Source organism: Haemorhous mexicanus, chromosome 2, assembly GCF_027477595.1.
Source record: "Haemorhous mexicanus isolate bHaeMex1 chromosome 2, bHaeMex1.pri, whole genome shotgun sequence".
In the NCBI taxonomy this organism is placed as follows: domain Eukaryota; kingdom Metazoa; phylum Chordata; class Aves; order Passeriformes; family Fringillidae; genus Haemorhous; species Haemorhous mexicanus.
The window spans coordinates 4,265,639-4,284,029 of NC_082342.1; the positions used below are offsets into that span (position 1 = coordinate 4,265,639).

Consider the following 18,391-nt stretch of genomic DNA (forward strand, 5'->3'; position numbering starts at 1 on the left):
TATGGGGCTCTCTGCTTTCTGCATTACTGTGTGGTACGAACAGGTTTGGAGGGATTGCCATCTCAATGGCAAACACTTGAAAAAATGCAGACAATGTGTTCTTTACGGGTGCACTGGAATGAGCCATTTAAGGTAGCAGGTTTCCTCCTGATTCTGGCCTTCCAAATCAACAACACTGTTTTATAACCACTGCCACTTGGGCAAGTTACACAAGATGTCTGTCATATAAGATGTCAGAACATGTTCTCCTCTCCTCCTTGAGTTAGTCCCCCTTTAACTTTTTATATCTTTTTCACAATAGAAGAAATATCTACAAGCACCTACTTTTGACGAATCTAACGTAACTCATGTTGACATCCTCTCTTGTTGCTGTCAAAGTCTTTTGTGAATCTGATTTAAGGCTTTATAGGGAATTGAATAGCTTCCTGTGAGGACAGGAAAGAAGAAATCTCCTACTATTTGAAATATGTGACAGAATTCACACTGCGTTCTTTGTATAATCAGGCTTTCATCTGCATCCTCACATGAGCTGAAAAAAATTTTTGCAAGGAGTTTTTAAGGTAAATTCTGAACTGACATTCTTTTGGTGATCAGAAATGAAACAAGTCTCCAGTGACACTTTCAGAAGATTTTTTTTTTTGTGGCACAGCTTGCTTCTACATTTGTTTCATAAGACTTACAGCTGAGTTGCTGGTGTTGCATAGGAACATGGGTTTTCATTTTTTAAATGTCTTGTTGCATGGGAGCATTCAGAGTGAATATGCTTCTGTGTGCTCTGAAAGGAAATGCATTAGAACTAAAAGGTCTGCTGGTAAAATTTTTTATAATATGCTGAGGAGCAAATTCTTTGTCAAAGGTCAGAGACCCTGAAGTTGCCTTGTCTGTGGAGGATAGATTGGTTCTGGTTGAAAATAGAGCTCACTGACAGAAGTCTTGGTAGAGTGAAGCCTGCAGGAGAGCAGAGCTGTGTGTTGGGAGACACTGGCACCGGCTGGGGCTCTGCAGCTGCAGAGGGGCTGGAGCCAGTGCTCCTCAGATTTGGGTTTGTGCACAGTTCTCCAAGGGGCAAATGGCTTGGAGTCTTCTGACTTCAAATTGGTCAATTGGAGCATGAAATTCCCTCAGAAGACAGAGAGCAAAAAGAATTGGGAGAAATTATAAAGGTTGCCACATAGGCAAAAAAAGCTTCTGAGTACGTTTTTTTTTTTGTCTGGCCTTCTATAATAAATTTTGGAGGGATATGTAGCTCCAGTCAGTGTGGATATAGAACCCAATCATCCTGGCTTCTCCTTGGCATCCCTTCTGAAAAATTTACCTATTCATCCCATATCTGGATGCTTTGGGTTTCAGAATTTCTGAGTTCACATGAAAAATTCAAAGGCAAAGTTGGGTACAGAAGACAACTGGAAAGGTATGTTCCAGGTTTCTTCTGGAATACTGATTCTCACCACATGTTTGTACATAAATCTGAATTTTTCCCACTGCATGTCATAAAAAAATATCAACCATGAAATAAAAGACACTCAATAAAAGCTAGTTCTTGTCAAGCTATTTATTCATAGTCATGCCTTAGTTTTGGTGAAAATGAGTGTTTGACATCTTGCAATACCATTTATATGCTCATTTCAAACGTGTCATTACAGTTGATCTGTACAAGAATCCATAATACTTTTTTTGTTTTGGAGAAATGGTACCAATATGTGTTCTGCTTGTTTTCTTAAAAGAAATTTCATCTGGATTCAGGGTACCTGTAGGCCAACTTTTATTTTTGAGGTTGGCCAAAGTATAGAGGAGCTGGTGGAGTTCGTGAAAGCTTAATAGTGATTATTTAAAGCAGGAAAGGTTACTCAGTGAGGTTAATTCTAAATAAGAGCATGATCAGGTCTTACATTCTTAAGACTTATTTTTAGTATGACGGTGACTGATGCTGAGTAAATAGACTGCACTTCAGAACTCAACAGATCCTTCCCCTCACATTTTTAGGATATTTGAAGTTTTAGAAAATACTAGAATACAATTTTCTGTGGAAAACAATAATGATTTTTTTTTACTACCTTTTTTTTCCACTGTGTTTTGGTTTTTTTCACTCAGAAAAGTTTATGTTTCTTTGGAGGGTAGTGAATCCTCAGGTCAGCAATTTTAACAAATGGAGTGTGTGATGTTTAGCAGCTACCACTGCTGGTATCTCTGGAAACCAAACTGGTGCTATAGAAGACTAAATGTAGACATCTAAATTGGCAAGCTGGGAGATGTGCTATTTATACAGGACTTTCCTGTTTCCTCTGTGACTTAATATACCTGACCATCAAGCCCTATATTGAGATTTTGCTCCATCAGAGATGACAATTTAATCCCAATACAAATCAAGTTCTCACAAAGTCTAAATGCCCATATTGATGTATTTTGTCATTAGCCTAAGGGTAGCTGACAGTGTAAAATGTGCATATAAATGACTGTTTATATCTTTCTCTTTCAGTGTTTATGAATTTGAATAATTCCACATTTAGTTCACTTGTGTGTATTCTTTACTTGTGATTTTAAATAGCAATAAGCTCTCTCTTTAAAATAAAATTTAAAGTGAAGTGAGAATATTGGCCTCTAAAATCTTGCCAGAAAATAGATTCTATTTTTAGATTGGTGAATCCATTCCATTTTTATATTCTTATGTATCTTTTGAGAGAATATATGCTCAGAATCCATACAGATGAGATTTGAAGGTACAGTTACTCAATGATACTCAGATGTTTCAGTTTCCTTAGTAAATTTATTTTTTATTTCTCATTAAAATTATTTGTTCTCAACTGTAGAGCTGTAACAACTTCTAAACAAATTGAACTAATGGGGAAAGGTGCAAAGAGCTTTTAGAAGCTACTAAGCTATCTTTGTATATTGCAATGCTTTTATATTAGAAATCAAAATCTTAGCCAACACCTTTTCTTGTTGCTGTTATTTTTGCCCAAGATAATCTTCTGAAATGAGTAGGACAATTTTCCAGACAGCTGAATGGCTGATTCCAACATTCCCTGTGTTAGCAGATATAGGGAAGACTTTGAAAGGGTTTCTTCTTAGTTTAAGTGGAGGCTGAGGCAGACGGGAGTTCAAGTCTAGTCTGAGCATCTACTTTATCTTAAGGTGAAGAATGGAAAAGCTGACAGTGACTGATTTTTGCAAGAATTCTTTAACAGGCGGAAAAATAGGGGGGAAAGAGAGAAGCATTTGAAAGAAAGGTGGGTATTTGTGATGTCTTATAGATTTAAGAAAGGAGAAAAACTGCCTCTTCAGAAAATTGAAAGTGACAGGCTCTGAACTTATTTTTAGTATTACGAGAAAGAGCAGTGAAGGAGCAGGATCACAGTTCCTCTGTGGTGTTTCTTTAATTTCTTAGTTTTTGCATTCACTGTTTTTTGCTGCTAAATTTAAGAGTAGTGAATAGCTAGATCTATCAATTCCTTGTAACATTTCTAGCTTTCCCATTTTGATTTTCTCTCCAGCATCCCAAGGGTCTTCATTCTTACCCATTCCCCATTCAATCTCTTTCCTTATTACCTTGTGGTTCAAAAAAACATCCCCTGTTATATACTTCCTTTTTTTCTCCAGAGGTTTTGTGTCTCCTCCTCCTCCTGTTTTTTGACAATATGTTGAGAGCTGGGGTAAAAGTTTAAATTTCAATTCAATATTTTAATGAATGTTAGTATAGTAAATTTTTTTCAGTTTTAATGTGCAGGCCTGCTTTAGAAGGATCAAACACCTTCAAAACAGGATGATTGATTATGTCTCTGCAAATGTTGCCTTACAGTGACACTTGTCAGTAGTAATTCCCTTGTCTGGTACAAAATAAATGGTAGAAGTTGGTTAAGCCAGCATCTACTTTTTTACTTAAACTATGGGTTGTCTTTTTTGGAAAAAGGTGGTGTCCATATCATTTGTCACACAAACCTATATTCAGCAGAAGAAGGAGGAAAATAGTGTTGAGTGCAATCTACAGTTTGTGCCAACCTGTGGGATAAAGCAGTACTTTACATCATCTACAGCTAGTGCTAAACTTTATTATTGTGCCAGCAGTTTATTGTCTGTCTTTTCTGATATTGATGATCCTCGTTCCAGGCAGACACGACGGAAGCCAGAGGCACCCGCAGTCACATATGCAACGTATCGGGGTTCTGCAAGGATCAGGCAGCTCCTGAGGAACCAGTCAGAAACTGGAAAAGGAGAAAAAGGTCCTGAGAACAGAAATGCTTCAAGAGTCAAAGAAAATGGAGAAGTCCAGACAACTTTGTCTGTGAAATCAGGATGCCTAATAGAAGAAAATGGAAGAGATGAGCGTGAAGGTCACCAAGATGATGCCATGTTAAATTCTTCTGCAGTTAGAGTGGGAAGCAAACAGTTTGATAAAGCTCAGCATTGCTTGAGCAAAGGTAAACGTGAAAGAACTTCGAAGGCCACAGCTTCATCCACTGAATCATGTCATGAGTTACACTTAAGAAATGCACCTGCTTTAGTTGCAACAAAAGTTAAAAGGACGTATTCACTAGATTCATTATTGCCATTTAGTGGTAGAAAGAGTGGGATCCTAACCAATTCCACTTCCCAGAGTACTCATTCCCTTCAAGTCAGTTCTGCAAACGACTTGGTTGGAAAAGAAGATGGACTGCCAGGAGAAGCAGAAACTCTCTTTCAGACAGACAGAAATGCTACTTCTAACTTTGATAAAGAAAATTATTGTAGTAAAGCAGGTAATAAAGAGTCCCCAAAAGAAATACAGAATAATTGTTTACATTCACCTAAGTCAAAAAGAAAGACAGTTAATGAAGAACTGCAGGAGGGGAAGGGAGAACTTTGCTGTAATCATCAAGTGAATAATCATTCAGAGCGAACATTGGGTGTCCAGAGGCTTCATTTCAGTACCACTACATTTCAGCAGAAAGCAGATCAGCACACCAGGAGTGACAATAAAGATGGTGATCCAAGAAATGGCGATGCACAGAAAATAATGACAGCTGTGGAAAGAGAGCAAAATCCACAGAACTCTCCTGCTACTGTTCTTTTTCCTTTTAATCAACAAATACCTACTTCACTCAGCATGGAATCCAAAGGAGGAAAGTGCTTGGCTACAGGCAATCTAATTGCTTCAGTGTCTTTTATTGGACATGATGAAGATACAGTCATGGGCAGGGGGACTTGTAATGAAGAACCGAGTGGGTCAGGGAAAGCAGTGCATGTACAAAATGGTCACGGGCTAATCCATGTGGAGAATTCTAAGGATACTGCCTCACAGCAGACTGGTTTTCCTTGTCCAGGAAAGCAGAGTGAGGAAACAATGAAGGTTTTGTCTGAGGTTGCAGTGGAAAACCTTGCCAATGTGTCACCTTGTGCACATGGGTGTCAACGTGTGAAAACACATTTTGATGAGCTGACAGTGCTTCCAACCCATAAGTCTGCCTCTATGATGGTTCCTCATTCTGCCTTGAGATCTGAAGGAAAGCCTTTGACCAACCATTCTGCTTTCACCTGTGAAAAAGATGATGTAGACCTAATTTCTGAATCTCCACCTGTTTCTGAAAGCAGGTGTATTAATTTTTCTTCCAAGAAGGAAAACAGCAATAAACTTGGGCTATCACCCACAGCAGTTCATTCTTCGTCTGACAAACAAGGAAAAATGCTTCCTTCTGCCACTAGCTCTGAAAATGGCCAGATTGCTGCTTCTGAAAAGGACAGCTTTATTTTTCCTGCAGAGTCTGGGAGAATAATCCCTGTGAACAGGATGACCGAGGGGCCACCTTGCTTAAGAGACCTGAAAACTTTGTGCCCAGCAAATTCTGTGGAACCTGAAATTACTCCTCCTGTGCCTGATAGCTGTGCTGATGGAGTAGATGCAGAGGTTGTTTGCATCTCCAGGCCCACTTCTCCTCCTCTGGTATCCAGAGAAGCCTCCAACCTTCCTGTTTCTGCCTTGAAGGTGTCCAGCACTACTCAGGGGAACAGTAATTCTTCCAGTCATAGAGCTAGTGATGGGGCAGATGAGGTCTCCACACAACAGGCTGACAGCAGTGTCCTGGCAGAGGCAATGCCATCACCCATCTGTCCCTTGAAATCTTTGGAAACTGCATCTGAGTCAGCCTGTTCTGAGACTGTGTGCAGGGATGCTGTGGGACAGGTGATTCTTGGTGCTTCTGCTCCTTTGGAAGCCCCTTCTGGCCAAAAAGCTGCTCCACCTGCCCAGGCAAATGGTCTCTCTTCTGGGAAAGGACAAGAATGTTCTTCTTTCCCAGATGCTGCTGTTTTGCTGAAGAAAGCTGAAGAAATTGTGGACTTGGTTTTACACTTGGCTACAGAAGAAATAATAGCAAAAGAAGGCTTTGGTGTCTGCCAGCTTTGTGGGAGCAAGGATAGTTTAATAAATATGGATATTACAAATTATCAGAAGGCTGAGAGTGTACAGCTGGCAGCAGGAGAAATGCAGTCAGCTGTGCAGTCATTAAAAGATTTTAATGAGCGCAGTGGAGGAGGCTCATCTTCATTTACAGGAAATGAAAGAGTGGATACAAATAATCAAGATAAAAAGATACTCTCTTCCATTCCTGATAAAATTGACCTACATAGAGCGCTAGAACTAAAAGCAAAAGAAACAGTTGATGGGGTCATTAACTCAGCCATACAAAAACTGGCATCCAATCAGCAGCAAGGTACTGACAGGAAAAGGCTTTCTGGAAATGTTCAGCCTAAACCTGAGGCTGAAATGCCAAAAACTTTAAGTCTAGATATGAGGTTTCCTGCCAATGCTCAGGAACCAACAGAGATGGTTGAAACTCAGACTGCAGCTGTAAACTGTGAAAAGGCAGATTGCTCAGGTCCTCCTTTGCTTCCACATTGTGTGGAAAATGGCATAGGTTGGCCCCAAGAAGATGAAAAAGTAGCAAATAAAGCAATTACTCCTCAAACAAATGGATTTCTTCCCTCTGGCAGTTTAGCAAGGCCAGAATCAGATCTTCTGACACCAGCAAAAGAGAGGCACAATGGAAAGGTGTGTGACCATTTGGCTGCAGCAGAAATGTGTGGCAAAGTATCAGCAGTAAGTAGAAAATCTGATGGAACTTTACATTTTATAGATAGAGATGCTGCTGTGGCTGAAGAAACACTTTTGCCATTGCATTTAAAAGGTTCAAGCAATAATACAAATATGCCAGAGTGCACACTGCTGCCAGCTGTAAATGTTAATTTGTCATCTTTTATGTGTGCTGAAGAATGTATCACCCTGCAGAGGAGTGACTCCAAAGATAAAAGCAGCCCTCAGATGTCCGTGGAAAGCAATGCAGAGGACAGTCTGTACGAACACTGTGGGGAAGAGGCTGCAGAGGAAGTACCTGTACAAGTAAAAGCAGCCTTACAAAATTCAAAGGCAGTGGAGAGTGAAGAGGAACTAGCAGAAGGGGCGAATGAGGGAGCAGAAGTTAATACTGGGTTAGATACACAGTCCATGGTACCTGCACTGTCTCTTCCTGGAGAGGGTAGTGAAGGGAAACACTGCTTCAACACAGTCTTTCTCCAAAGTAATGAGAATCTGAAACTGGCAGAAATCAAGGGTCAAGACATGGAGAGAAATGATCAGCTTGAAGAAAACGGCCTGGACTGCAGCAATGACATGAAGGAACCAAGAGAATTTTTGGCCTCTTCTCCACTAATTGAGCAGTGGGAAAACAGTTCTTTTACCATCATTTACGAAGGTGCTCTTCAAACTGAGAACAAATCCATCTCAACTGATGAGATACAAACTGGTTCTCTTTCTTCTGATTTGCCTTCAGATAATAGAGACGATCTAAGGCGTGCTAGAGCAAGGAACAAGGAGGAGTCAGTGTGTCTTTATGGGCAGGGCAGCAAGGTGAGCGAAGCAGCAGAGAGCCGCGGCTCGGAGTCCTTCCTGAGCGTGGAGGCCAAGCGCTACAGAATTTATCCTTTCTCTCTGTCTCCCATCTACGAGGACGACAGCTCCCAGGAAGATGTGCTGTCCACGGATGTGTCTCCAGAAAGCCGTGCTGGGGGAGTCTCCAAAGACAGCTCTGAGCACACTTCTGTGCTTTCCCTCCTCCAGTCGGTGTCCGAGCGCTTGCAGTTCACTGCCCACTTCAGCAAAGAGGAGGAGGATGAGGAGGATGGGGTGGAGGAAGAGGAGGAAGAACCTTCATATGAGGAAGATATTCTTGATGTTGAGAGAGAAGACAACTGCCTTTCCAGTCAGTGCAGAGGGAATTTTAAAGGAACCCCTCAATCAAATGACCAAAGTAGATCTTTTCTTGAACAATCATTTCTTCTTTCAAAAGAACAGCTTGACTCACAGGAGCAACCAGAGCAGTTTCCAGATGTGTCTTCTCCCAGTCAGACACCTTGTAAACCAGTTCCAGAGAAAGCTGATGCTGCTCTAACACAGCCTCCTACAAGTGTGTACTACCAATACTTGAAATCTGCCAGAAAAGGCCCTTCTGAAAAGGGGACCAGGTTTGGAAGCATTCTCCAGGATATTCTGCAGCCAAAGATTCATTGGTTTCAAGACAACACAGTGCCAAAACTGGAAGAATTGTCAGCGGTAAGATGTCATGTCGCATGATATTTATAATCAAAGTTATGAGTTAGCCCAGATTCAAAGTTGCTACCTCCCTATACTCCTTGCTTCCTTTTAATTACGTTTTTATCATAAAAGCAATCAAAAGTTTTTATCAGAAGTTATTAGGCTTTTTTTTATTTCATAGTCTTAAAAAAAGTCTTCTGATAAAATAAATTTTAAAAGATAGCAGTCTTGGTTCAGCACACAGGTGAAAGTGATTTAACTGTAAAACAGAATGTGTGAACAGAAGGTAAAATAGGGAAATATGCATAATAAAAAGTCTCTATAATAAAACAAGACAGACTTCTCCATGTTAAGGACATGTCAACCTGAAGATGATGGAATTACCTTTTATATGAAAATTGTTCTTTTATTTCTTTCACTTCTGAGATTAATAGAGTTGTCTTGTCCAAAAAATGTATAACTATCAGCTTACTGGGCTCTTTGATTGTTTCATCACAGTGTCTTCTACAAACTATAGCTCAGTTAGCAAGTAGGTAAAATAGCTGCTTCCATAGATTAGGATTTCTTTTTTTAGTTTGCTTAAAGCAAATGAGGGTATGGAAAGAGTTCTTCCCATGTTTAGGATCTGAAAGTGCCACATAGACCAAGTGTGTAACTGAAGAAGTCTTTCCACGATGGTGGGAATACTCAGGCCTGTGTTGGATGTATCTTTTGTTCTTTCCTTGTTAAGAAATGCAGTTTATTGTTTGCTGGGTAGGGGTAATACATTTGTAAAGGTGATAGCTTCCATAACAGCTCTTCCTTCCTATCACATGCTGCTTTCTGTTGATTGACCCTGTTAAATAATTTACACCAGCTCTGAATGGCAGCGAAAAAAATCTTGTTTTTTTTTCTACTGAACACAGTTGTGTACATGTACAGGAATAGTGGACCCAGAATAATCTGCCTGTGCTTTGTGCCACTGTTGTAGTTATTAATAGTTGTTTGCCATGTCCTTTTAATTTCAGAACCTCATTGACAGGGCAAGTCTCAAATACAACCCAAGACCAGGGAAGGTAAGCAGAGTTTGTGTCACAAAAATCAAGATGATACATGGAATAATTTGTCATACTGTAATTTTTGAATGGAAAGCATCTGAAGTTGTTTGTCTAATTTTCTCTATTATTATGTATTAATAGCATGTTCTTCCCCATGCTAATAGTGAGAATATATTATTTAAAATCCTGCCACTAGTAATTTTACTGTCTTTCTCAGCAATTGTTTTCATTCAGTAGTGGTTCATAAAGGAAGAAACTGTGTAGCCTATCAGTTGAGTGGGCACAAATTGCAAGCAAAAAAATAACTGTGCTCTGTGTTGAAATGGGCCCTTATTTGCATGCATTGTGTATTGTTTCAGATTATTATTTATGATACTTGTGGCAACAAAAGTAAACAAGAAGTTCATTCAGATGTGCTAGATGCCTCATCGTGGATCTTTCCCATTGGAACAGTACTTAGGATAATTAGAGGATGGTAAGAAATCCAGGTCATATTTAAATAATCTTTCCAAAAGACTGCCTGTGTGTTCCTCTTGTGTTTTTATTTCTTTTATTTATGACAAATGTCCCATCTGCAGCAGTGTCATTTCCTTGCTTTATAATTAGACTGATACCAGTGAAAAAACATAAAGCAAGGCTTTAAATGTTGCACTAAAAAAATACATTGTTTCTCCTGGGAGCTAGCTTCAAACAGAAAGTTTCTAATAGCACCACAAGTGAGTTTAGAGCTCTTGCCTGAAGTGCTGAGCCAGTGCAGCCATAATCATGACTAGAAATATATGTATTAGAAAAAACAAAGGTGAATTTTTACAGTTCAGTTTCATTGTACAGTAGCTGTTGCAAAAGGACCATCAAATGAACATTCTCAGCTGCTAGTTTTCATGTGGCATTGAAAGGAATGTGGCTACAGAAGGATATATACAAGGACCTTTACATTTGCAAGTGTTCCTCAATTTGCTTTGGGAAGCTGGGACCAGGTCCGTGTCAGTTGTTGCCTTGGAATTTAATTGGTGGGGCTTACAGGGAATGTTTTTGGCTGTCAGCCATGCATGTCACATTTATGCAGTTTTCAGGCAGCCTTGTGGGGTTTTGCATTCACATCCTAAGGAATTCTGAATGTCGTTATTAGTATGTTTTCTGCCTTTTATAGTGTCTGCCTGAACAGGACACATTTTGATGTGAGAGTTAGAATATTTGGCCTGGTAAAATAAGGCTGCTCATTCACATTGTAGTTTAGCTGCATAGCTGCATTTGTATTTTATATTTTTTCCTGGAGAAGAATAGTATATTTTACTTTTCAATACCAAAGTGAATGTGACTACTGAGGGACAGCATAAGAAAGATGTGATATTTGTTTTGGAAAAAGAAGAGCTTTTTCCTGGACTTTCCATCAGATGTGCTCTACCAGCAATGACTCAGTTCATTTTATCATTATTGCAGTTGGATTTTTTATGAGAAACCAAAGTTCCAGGGCCAAAGACATGTACTAGAAGAAGGAGAAGCTGTGCTGGATCACCTTTGGGATCTCCCAGGCATAAAATATCATCAAAGAAACCTCACAGTTGGTTCCATCAAACATGTAACAAAGGTAAAGACTTTCTCCACAATATTCTCACATGCATAATTGATTTGTTGGTCACAGTAGTGTATTACCCATGGACAATATGTGTGTAGTGTTCCTGACTTTATTCAAATTTGCTGTGACTCAGTTTTTTCACTTTCTAGGTGATAAGTGCCAGGGCTTTTGCTGACCTAAATTTCCATTTCTTCCTGAATTATTGAGCAGGTGGATTATGTTTCTTTGCCACCACCCTCACCTGACAGAGGTTCCCCTGCTTTTAGATGCTTACCTCTCCAGCTATTTGAAATAAAATTGAATCAATTCATTTTTTGGAAGTTTTTATCTTAAGCTGTCTGCTGTGTCTGTATGGCTTCTGTTTCAGTAGTGGTTGGGTTTCCAATCCTGTTTGTGCAGTGTAACCTCTAAAAACTGCTGCCATTCCCTTTGCAGTTTTTGTGCCATCTGTAGGATTTCATCTTGGACCAGTGGTACACCTACAGCATGTAGTTCTGCCTACAGCCATCAGTTTAGAAGGCTTTTTGTTGAAAAGATAGGAATCAAATGTCCAAAACTAAATATAATGCATCCATTGTTATTCAGTGAATGAGGAATATATTTTCCAGATCTTGTGATTTAAGAAGACTTAGTGGGCTCTTTGTTCAGTGTAACATTCCAGTTGCTCACAAGGCAGTGGCCCTTGCTGTGACTGGGTTATCACTTGTATCACAATGTGAAAGATTTCCAGTAAAGTGGTTTCTCTGTTTTCTGCTGGTATAGAGGTAATTTTAAAATTGATAACCTTCTTGTCATCCATACAGGGGAATATTGTCATAACAATTAGAAATACTTTTTCATTTTCTTAAAAAACTTAGAAGTTAATTAATTCAAAAGAGGCTGACTGAAGGCAAGAATAATGAAGTTAACATTTATTTGAACTAAACATACTGAAAGCCCTTGACTGATATGCAATATGAATGTTGATCAGTAATGTGGAAGACAACTGAATAAATGAAGGTACTCCACAATAACAGCCAAGGAAATCTGGATGTGTCTTGGCTATGAAAGAAGAATCTTGGATGGGAAAAATACTTGTTTAACTTCATCATGCTTGATGAAAACCTTTGCAGTACAGCTAAATAGCTTTGACTTTTGTTCTTCTTCCAGTCTGTGGTTCATTGATGTAGAACACAGATGGAAAGCTTTGTTGCTTTACACTAGTTCAATAATCAACACTTTCCTCGTGTAAATTAAACCTCTAGCAGATGTGGTTGGTGAGTTTAGGGCCCTCACCCGGCCAGGTTTTGTCCTCTACACCTTGATTCATGAAGGTATCCCTGCTTTTTTAGGTTGTTTTTTAGCTGCTGTGGAACTGCTTTTGGAAGGTAGTTTCCCGAAGTGCTACTTTTTTTTTTTTTTTTTTTTTTGGTGACAAATATACGCTTTGTTTTTATTTGACAAATAGTGGATTTTTTTTTTCAGTCAGCTGGTTGTGTGTGTATTTTACTGCCATTTTCTTTTTCATAGGCTGTCAGTGTCTTTTCTCCAGGGCAGTTTGGCCATACTGGCTCTGTGTCCCGGTTGTCTGGCTTGTTTTCCAATTTTTCAAGTAGTTTTCTTAATGGTCTTTGTTTAATGGCTGCTCAGTTGCCTTGAGTTATCAGATTTGAACATTGGCTAAATATTTGAGAAGAAAACAGCTTGCCAAGAAGAGGAGAAACAGTTTTTTACTGAGCGAATTGTAGGAGGTACATTTAATATTTTATTTTTTACTAGCATATTGTCTGAAGAACAGTCTGCCAGTAGTTCTGTGCTCTTGATTTGGCTTCAAGCCTCCCCAAAAAGCAGAGATTCTGTTAACTTTTTTGTTAGCTTGTGGCCTGGCTAACCATGGATATGCATTAGGTGTATCCACGTGTATTTCATTTCAAGAAAACTGTGGGGAGGAGGTTCCAAATAAACAGATTGTGCAGCCAGTAAAATGAAGACCTGTCTGAAATGATGTGCAGATTGATTTCCTCTAAGACAGAAGTCAAGGCCAGCAAAGTCTGCCTGCACATCCAGGTTCAGTGCAGGTCCTGCAGCGCAGTCTGTTTAGCCAGGTCATTTCTCTGGACTACTGTAAATACATATTTTGACTTTTTTGCATGTTGGACTTTTTCCTATCTGTTTCTGGAAGCCCAAAGAGGGTGCTAAATGTTATGTTCCCAAAAATCAGAGCCAAGAAGAATTCCTGACACCTTGTGAACCACTGTTTTGCAAGGTGACAAGGGATCTGAAACAGCAATTTATAATCACTGTCTGCAAGATGGTTAGGCAGGGAATGCCTGAATTCCTTGTGGAGTCTCCTTAAGCAAAGCTCTTTGTAATGGGATTGTTCACACTATTACATGAAGGGTGTGTTTCTTTTGTTGTGTGGTTTGCCAGGTGAAAAGAAGCTAATAATTTAAGCAGGGATTACTCTGTCAGATGCCATAGGAAGACACTCAGCAACTTCAGATGGTCTCATTTGCTGGCTGGTTTTTACAGGACAGTAATAATTTATTTCCTTTGTATTATTTTATTTGCCACCTCTGCTGAGTTCTGTATCTGGTGGTGGTGAGTGGTAGCAAGAGTGATACAGGGCTGGAGCACTGGGAGCAAGAATTATGAATGGGTAAAAAAGCCTGGAGGACCAACAGGTCGAATAAAACAAAAAAAAAAAAACAACTCCAGAAGCAGATAGCATCCTGAAGACAAAGTGTGTATCTAAAGTAAAATGGTGTCTAGACTGTATTACAAAGCAATCATGTTAATACCAGAACTAATTAGGCCTGGTTTTCAATAGGTTCTTCTCTCATCCTTGTTTTGGCATTTCCCTTAAGAAGCCAGACTTCAGTCATTCTTTGTCCTGTTGTTGACACAAAACTACCCCAGTTAAACAGGCTGATTTGATCACCACAGCTGACCAGTCCAAGGAGAAGATCTAACAGTGCTGGGTTTATTTAGCCCTGTTGGAGCTGTTAGGGCTGTAATCCTAGATCCAGAAAAAGGATAAACACCCAAGAGCACCTTGAGGGGATCAAAGGCTTTAGGTCTGTCACTGCTGCTGGACTGCTTGGTCAGGCTAGAAGAATGTCAGAGATGCACTGAAGAGGAATATTTAATGCTAAAGGTTTAAGGGTTGTGTTAATCCTCTTCAGGAGGAGCTTTCCCCTTTCTGCTGAGGGCCACGTTACTCTTCTGGAGGTGTCTGTAAGTGTTCCACTGCTTTGTAAACATCCCAGCTCCCTAAAGCCCACGAGGGAAGCACAGGCATTCCAGGATGACTCCGTGGAGGCAGGAGGAGGATACCACAAAGTAAGGCAGGCAGAGAGGGATGCCTGGAGGCTGTGATCTACCTAAGCATTTGCTGGTTGTGTATTATCACTGCAAATGAGCACAGCTGCCTAATGTGTTGCCCTGCTTTTTATTCTGGTTTTGCCTGGTGTGTCTGTTCGACAGTGAATAGGATGAGTCTGGACTGCTTGTGATGGGGGATGGCCCAGTTTGGGGGGTGGGTTTAGGGAGGAAACTTTCCAGTTTAGGATCTGGGCTGGAATACTGTGGTAGCAGTTGAGCATGATAAGAGTTGTGCATGTGTGTATCTTATTTCCAAATCTTGACACCTTGCAGATGGCAGGGCTTTGGACTGAAGGATCTCCACCTGACTGCTGTCATATTTGTATGGTTTTGGTTTTGTTTCTAAAGATGGTGGCTTCATTGGGAATGTTAAAGGAGCCTCTGAAAGTTATGAGGACTGTTAAATATGCTCAGGCAAATATGAGCATGCTGGGGCCAATATTTACCAAGCTAAGTTTGCATGCTTGAATTGTATAAATTAATGGCATGGCACAGAGTGTACATCTGCAAATACATAGTGTTCATCTCAAACAGTAACAATAAATGTTACCATTCTCTGCAGTCTGTGCATCAGTACAGGTAAATTGAACTCCATATTTAAGTCACAATGTGTATTTGTGACTTTAAAAAAATGTGCTTAGAAAATAGGATGTACTTCTTGCTCGACCGTGTTACCACCTTTAAAAATAAATATTTGAATTGGTTTTGATGAAAACCTTAGTTTATTGTGTGGGACTTAATGAAAGAAATTCGTGGACTTAATCTAGAACACAAACAAAAATACAGTCACTATGAGTAGAGGTTTTTTATTGCTTTCAAAATCTGGCTGGAGAGAGATGGTGATAAATAGGAGAGACTTTATTACGAGCGTTTGTGCTTTACCTCCCCTGGTACATTTGTCATCTCTCCAGCTGGAGACTGCCTCAAGAACTTCAGAGTCAGGAGAGCAGACTTGAAAAGAGCTTACAGACTGCCTTTTTCCAATCTTAAATGAAAAACAAAAACAAAAGCCTACTACTGAATTAAAATTAAGCATACTCCATCTCATATTCTGTCTGAGCCCTCAGGCAGATACTTTTATTTAGCTACTCGTCTAGTCTTGTAGATACTTAGTTTCAGAATTTATCTGAAGCCTTTAGGAGTCTGGCATCATTATTTGTGGAATTCTTCTAGGTGAACTTCCAATTTTCTGGATCGAGCTTTATTGCTGGATTTATGAATTTCAGCCTTCTTACATATCAGATATTTTTAGAAAAAAATCCACAGACTTCAAATATTTCTTAACTTTGATTTAATAAGATACATACATGTGTGAGAAGTATAGGGAGTGTTGCTTTTTTTTCAAATCTTGTCTAGAAATACGCTTAGAATTGAGGAATGGACTTCCTTAGCATGTTCCCATAAAGCAGCATTGTACTAGAAAGTCTTTTTCCTGGTTTTTCTGGGTTTGTTAATCTGAAAATAAAAATTCCGGTGTTGCAGTTTGTGCTCTAAAAACAAAGAGCGAGCATTGTTTGTAAGGTACAATACAGAGGAAACGTGGTTGTGCAGGAGGGAGAGTTGCCAAGGCAGTATTGCTGTGTTACCTCAGGTCTCAGGAGGAAAGTGAAACAATATCCTGAAGTGCATCCATTCTAATTGCCACACTTGGTGCTGACAGTTCAATAGCTAATTAAAAAATCCTGTGACCCAAAAAGTGGGATGTTACCCCATGAAAAGCCCTATAAAAACCCTCGTGCAAAAGGAGAGCACTGCAGGTGCTATCATGAGATGAGGTGCTGTAGCTTCCAGGGCTTTTGTGCCCTGTTGCTGGGTTTCCCTGCAAGCTCTTGTGTTCTTCCTTTCAGAAGACAGTCCATGCAGGATCTCTGTCATGGTGTGCCCTTCCTGGGTCCTCCCCAAATCCAGAAATTGGGTGGTTCCCTGGGGGCACCTTCAGAGACCACTCCTCATCCCTCTTCTCTAGCACACGTGAAAGGGGACGTCTTCCTCTAGCCACATTAGGATTTTGGGAATCTTTATATGCTGTTCCAGTCCTCTGTTTTAAAGCAAATGGGCCTGTGGGTGAGGAGGAGAAGGGGAAGTGTTCTGGGAGGTTATAGCTGAGAAGTGAAGTTTTCCAGCTGCACACGTGAGCTGCCTTCCACTGGTCTGGAACACCCTGCTGAAACAGGGATTTGCAGAAGATCCTCATTGGTTCATCATGTGTTTGAATGCTGGGGAGGAAAGTCTTGGCAATGCATGTTATATAAATACTGCAAAATGAGGGTGGCTCAATAAAATCTCTGCAAATTCTAGAGAAGTGCATGGGGTAAACAAGTTTGTTCTCCAGCGTAGTATCCCTCAGTAGTAAGCCTCCAGTGAAGAAATAGGGGTTGTTGCTGTGTGGTAACAGGAAAATTGCTGAAGTGTCTACTTAACAGAGTAGATGTTTTCTAATACTGATCTTTTTTTTCTTTCTTTGTCTAAAATGCTGCAGATTTATTTAGCACAACAAAAACATTGAACTCGTATGGCTTGATACTGTAGTTGGATTCTGCATTACAGAACTTAATTGTCATGGAGGGGTAGAGGAGGGAATGTAATAGATATTTATGGAAAGTTTTAGTTAATGCATGCATCGTGTGTGTGATGGAAGCATTGCCTTTTAAAAAAGAAGTCAGTCTTATCTTAAAAAATATTTGGTTGGAGAATATTTAAACTGGCCTTTATGCAAATAGCCTGACAGCCATAAATTTCTTCTTTGAAAATTAGTGGGAGCTGGAAATTTACCTCCATTGGCTTTTCTAAAAATTCCAGCCTCCATTTTAAAAAGAATAAAACCCTTCTATTATATGAAGGTTGGAGAACGGGTGAGAAGATGGGGCAAAAAAAGAGAATGTTTGTTTGGGGGCAGAGTCTGGAAGTGTGGATGAACATTACCCTTTGATTTGTTTCCACAGGACTGTGGCATTCCAGAGGTGGAGTTCTGCCTGGCAGCTGGTAATACAGAGGGACTTCCCATCTGCATACAGGGTGCAGTTGCCAATTTAGAAGAGCTGGATGTTGAGAAAAACCCTTATATAAGAGTCAGATCAGGAGTGTGAGTACTGAACCTTTTTAACAGCATTTTGCCAGCAGGTAGAAGAGTAATATCAGGGGAGGAAAATCAGTCAGCAACATGAACAATATTTGGGGGGTTTTGCCAGAAATTAGTAAACATACATTAAATATTCCCAGCCCTGCATGTCAGCATTGTGTTCTGTGGGCTCCTTGTTTGAAGGCATTTTTTCCTAGTTGCTGGCAGATGTCTTCAGTAATTCCATATTTGAGTAGCTTTATAAATAGAGGAAGCAACTCAGCTGTAATTAGCTTTTATTTCATTGGAGAATAGATACTTCTCCCGAGTTACCCACCCTGTTACAACCATAATAGTGGGGCTGCGCACCAGAAAAGGAGTGTTACATCACCCAAGCGTTTCTCAAGCTACGGCCAGATCCTGACTTTCTGGAAGGAGGTGATGCAGTATGACACAGGCCCCTGGGCAGCCCAGAACTCCCTGTATTGAGCAGAATGGGCTGTTGTTCCCTGGGCCAAAGCATCACAGTTCCTGAAGTTTGGGAGTTGTGTGGCTCTTCCCATAAGTAATTGCAGAATGACAGCAGCTCTTCTATTACAGGAGTCTTGCCTTTCCATGTGAGCCAAGACTTCCTTCCCACAATCTCACAATAATTCTGTGAAGTTTGGGGTGGTAAAGCAGTTAAAAACAGAGTCCTGTCTTAGTTTTGACAACACTTGGTAGTTTTAGGAAAATAATTTTCCATATGGCTCCATGCCTCTTCCTCCATTCCTTGTGTGGTCTCCTAAACCTGTGTC

General features: G+C 40.1%; 1 protein-coding gene across 3 annotated transcripts in view; it reads left to right on the top strand.

Annotated features, from left to right (window-relative positions):
* The window catches only part of CRYBG3 (crystallin beta-gamma domain containing 3), an 81,619-nt gene that overhangs the window by 33,272 nt on the left and 29,956 nt on the right, over window positions 1–18,391 (top strand). For 2 of the 3 annotated variants that reach the window (XM_059872060.1, XM_059872044.1), the window contains exons 4-8: window positions 4,105–8,578; window positions 9,568–9,615; window positions 9,957–10,072; window positions 11,038–11,185; window positions 17,479–17,618. In XM_059872060.1, the coding sequence (XP_059728043.1) occupies window positions 4,105–8,578; window positions 9,568–9,615; window positions 9,957–10,072; window positions 11,038–11,185; window positions 17,479–17,618 (4,926 nt within the window). The remainder of the gene's footprint in view (window positions 1–4,104; window positions 8,579–9,567; window positions 9,616–9,956; window positions 10,073–11,037; window positions 11,186–17,478; window positions 17,619–18,391) is intronic. The other variant, XM_059872052.1, reaches the window with a different exon arrangement.